The sequence below is a fragment of the Argiope bruennichi genome, chromosome 4 (genome assembly GCF_947563725.1).
Source record: "Argiope bruennichi chromosome 4, qqArgBrue1.1, whole genome shotgun sequence".
Lineage (NCBI taxonomy): Eukaryota > Metazoa > Arthropoda > Arachnida > Araneae > Araneidae > Argiope > Argiope bruennichi.
Window position 1 is genome coordinate 90,386,566 of NC_079154.1, and position 4,692 is coordinate 90,391,257.

The window sequence follows — 4,692 nt, forward strand, 5'->3', positions numbered from 1 at the left end:
TGATTAGAGATTCACATTTTTACCCATTAATTTTATCGTTACGTTATTCATCCAATGGGTAGAATCTTGCAGAATTGAATTCCACCTCATTTCCTACTCTGCCATGTTTGCATACATTGTAAATAATACAAGCTACACTACCTTGCATAGCTTTCTGAGCATATACTGCCAATCATTTCGTGAATGGTAGAATCCTCCACTTCTCCTCAAAACGAGCGAGTGATCAGTCGAAAAGATGCCAAGATAGACAAGTTCCTCCATTGTGCTTAGTATTGCTCTAGAATTCGAAGGATCATACCATCTAGAGATAAGTCATCGTAACACGATTTAAGCATCTATGAGTTCTTTATTACATACTCTACATAATGACTGAAGGAATTAAAAGCTACTAATAAAGATAATTCAAAGTCAGTTAAAAAAAAATCTAGAAGCCAACCGATGAACTCGCTAGCAAAGCTAATCGATAGGCTTCAGGGAAAAGTGCTACATGCATAAAAAACTCACACCTAGGGCAGGGACTTCTAGGGCAGGGACTTCACTCACACCTAGGGCAGGGACTTCTAGGGCAGGGACTTCACTCACACCTAGGGCAGGGACTTCACTCACACCTAGGGCAGGGACTTCACTCACACCTAGGGCAGGGACTTCACTCACACCTAGGGCAGGGACTTCACTCACACCTAGGGCAGGGACTTCACTCACACCTAGGGCAGGGACTTCACTCACACCTAGGGCAGGGACTTCACTCACACCTAGGGCAGGGACTTCACTCACACCTAGGGCAGGGACTTCACTCACACCTAGGGCAGGGACTTCACTCACACCTAGGGCAGGGACTTCACTCACACCTAGGGCAGGGACTTCACTCACACCTAGGGCAGGGACTTCACTCACACCTAGGGCAGGGACTTCACTCACACCTAGGGCAGGGACTTCACTCACACCTAGGGCAGGGACTTCACTCACACCTAGGGCAGGGACTTCACTCACACCTAGGGCAGGGACTTCACTCACACCTAGGGCAGGGACTTCACTCACACCTAGGGCAGGGACTTCACTCACACCTAGGGCAGGGACTTCACTCACACCTAGGGCAGGGACTTCACTCACACCTAGGGCAGGGACTTCACTCACACCTAGGGCAGGGACTTCACTCACACCTAGGGCAGGGACTTCACTCACACCTAGGGCAGGGACTTCACTCACACCTAGGGCAGGGACTTCACTCACACCTAGGGCAGGGACTTCACTCACACCTAGGGCAGGGACTTCACTCACACCTAGGGCAGGGACTTCACTCACACCTAGGGCAGGGACTTCACTCACACCTAGGGCAGGGACTTCACTCACACCTAGGGCAGGGACTTCACTCACACCTAGGGCAGGGACTTCACTCACACCTAGGGCAGGGACTTCACTCACACCTAGGGCAGGGACTTCACTCACACCTAGGGCAGGGACTTCACTCACACCTAGGGCAGGGACTTCACTCACACCTAGGGCAGGGACTTCACTCGCCGAATTTTTCTACCTAAATTTAAAATATTGAACAGTACTTAAAGAATATTTACGATTTTAGAAAGTAAGATTTCTTATTGCAATTTATGGTCACTGGAGGAAAATGTGTTAGGGGTCTTACAAAGTGAAAAGAAGGTCCGTCTATTATGAAGAAAATATGAAATAAAAAGCCTTATAGAAACACGAGTTCAAATGTCCATCTCCAGAAGATAGTCTTTCGAATACTAGCGAAATATTAAGCACCATGAAGGTGTCTAACTTGGCACAACCTTTTCCTCTGATCACTGTTGCACGCCTTAAAGTGAGATGGAGAGTTCCAACCAATCCATGGAACAGTTAGCTGTGTATGTTCAGAAAGCAATGTAAAAGGATTTTAACTAGTATTATCTGCACTGCATGCGAACAATGACAAATGGAAAAATGAACCAGTTTTGCAGATTCTCCCCAAAATGGATAAAGAAAAGATGAAAGAAATGGATAGAAATCTTCAACTCTCATTCATTTTAAAATGCAATACTTTAAACATCAAAACTATTAAAGCTAACTGAATAAATTTATAATCGACTAGCGGACCACACATGGTCAAACATTTCCATTTGTAGATTCTGTAATTCCTTGAAACTACCAAGTGTTTTGCAAAAAGTGCGGTTCTTTTCATAAGCCAAATTCTTATTACAAATCGTTGTTTCCGAATTGCTCTAGGTTTTTTAAGGAATTCTCAACTTATTTAACATTTAGAATAATTTCTGGGTATCCATTATATATACCGATTAAGGGAAATTTTCGGGGATTTCGACTGACTTGCTATTCTATATCTAATCAGAATATAAAATCGCCTAAAGCCTGTATCTAAATAATTGAGATTTGTTGAGGCTTCTAGAGAATGCGCTACTTTAATTGCTCGTCTTGCCCTATCTAATTAGTTTGGAAGCTTCAGACATTTTTTACTTTAATATGAAAGGCTAAAAAATATTGCATCTTTCCATTGATTAAAGTTTCAGTAAGAAAAATGCCTATGAACTAGCGCGTGGCTGTTTTGATGTGCGATTTGGGAGATGTTCTGAGCTAATCATAGGACGTTTAGATCCTTGCGAAATTTAGGCGACTTGAGTTCGCTCCAAAACTTTCGAGTCCATATTAAAGTGTCAAAATTTTACACGTGCTAAGGCAAATCTGTTTTAAGAGCCAATTAGTACCGTTGCGGAGTATTGTTATATGAATAGGGGTTGATCTTTCAAGAAAAACTACATCATGTCCAGCTGGTCTTCTCTCGAGGCATGAATCGTTGAATTTAGTTTCCCCTCAACTTCAACAGGGCACTCTTATTTCGATATTAAGTAATTGCTAGCAAAACCGATTCTTTAATATATTCCTTCAATTTTCAAATTTTATACTCAATAATTTCTGAAACATTTGTACTATAATAAAATTGGTTTCTTAATTTAGTGTTGTACAGATTTTAAACTAAAATCGCTACCATCCTGTATTAATTTGTTCAGAAGTTTGAAAATTATCTCCCTTGAATGATTTAATTTCACGCTTTTTTGCACATATACAAATCTTTCATTTGAGAATATTTTATCAGAACAATCATGTGAGGCTGACGAGAAAATTCTATACTATTCTTATATAATCGCCTCAAATCCCACTCAGGCTTCTTGCCTCCCCCCCCCTTAAGAAATCGCTATTGTGCAACACAATCTACACTAAACACCGTCTTTACTGCCGACAATTTTATCCGGATTCTCATTTTTATAAACCATCACAGTTTAACACTTTTCTTCCGATTTTTACTGAATGTGGAAAGCAATTACTTACATTTTCCGAATCAATATATCATTTTAAGTATTAAGATATCTCCAAATATAATGAAACGAATTCCATAAACATACCACCCTCTTTACAATCAATTCCTTCCCATCACCCATTTACTTGAAGCTAATTCTCAATACGTAAATTTTAGATTTGTTTATATTCGATTTAATACCAATAAATTATTTAGAGAAACATAGAAGAAAAAGGTATAGTGGAAGTTTTAATAAACTTAGATGGGAACAAATGCCTGAAAAGGTTCTTTCTGATCTCAAATGGCAGATATTTTAATGAAGTTCTATTATAAAATGGGTAACAAGCTCGGCTCATTTTGTTGCGATATAGAGGGGAGGGGAGGAACCTAGTTTCTGATAATGAAATGGACTATATTTGAAGTTATCACCCTGATAAGTTTTATAGCAATGATTGTTTTTGATCTGAAGAATCTGGTTCAATGAAGAAACTTTAAATAACACGATTAAATTTCTACATTTATTACAAGCTGAAAACTAAAGGTAGATTATAAAAAGGGGAGTAAAATAGATTCTGAAGAGAGCCTTTCATATGAAGCATTCAACAAATGTGTGGCTTTGCATAAGAATAATTTAGTTAACAAAGAATCAAAATAAAAATGCCGTTAAAGAAGTGAAGGCCAAGTAAAAACAGTTAAATGACTGAGCATTTCATTTTTTTGAAATACAGATAATGATCCTGATGGTTAGATGAGCAACCTAAACATAACTAATATGAAACTTTGGTAATGCACAATATCGAAAGTATCAAAAACTGTAGATGCTCGCTGAAAAAGATTTCAGTAACTTCTATGAATTACACGATTCTCGAACCTTCCATTTGAATCCGAACCTTCATTGACCCGGTCAAAGTATTTGGAGAAGAGATTGTTAAAAAGGGATTCTGACTGGGGAACTTGTATAAATTGTGTCGCGAGCCCAATGATTTTCCAGGTTTTATAATAAACCCTTTGAATCCAGTTCCTTTTGAACAACCATTACTTTAAGGCTTAAATTTGGTTTTTGAAAAGGCTTAGAATTCGGAATTATCTGAAAATTTCCTTCTTAAAGCAATGAGATTACTTCTGTACTTCTGTTTGTATTAGAGTATAATTTTTTGAGTGCAAAGTTAATTGCTCTTTTCCCGGAACATACATCGACATCTCTTTTGATCTTTAACCGAATATATTCCTACACAAAAGCCTCACCTCCCGGGGGTATCACGAAATGAGGATGAGATGCCTAAAGCCTGATGGTTGGATGTCGCCACCCTAGAGCATACATAAATAGGTGGGATCTGGCACCTCCCATCGATGATGCGACGTAGTTCCTCCGGAAAGAGTTGTACCAT

At 39.3% G+C, this 4,692-nt stretch overlaps 1 protein-coding gene across 1 annotated transcript; it reads right to left on the reverse strand.

The window, feature by feature from the left end:
• Positions 1-483: 483 nt before the first annotated feature.
• On the reverse strand, positions 484-4,692 carry LOC129966365 (uncharacterized). Its single transcript, XM_056080788.1, has 2 exons — positions 4,624-4,692; positions 484-1,527 (listed from the first exon to the last, which is right to left on the reverse strand). Exons 1-2 carry the CDS (start codon positions 4,690-4,692, stop codon positions 484-486), a joined length of 1,113 nt encoding a protein of 370 aa, XP_055936763.1.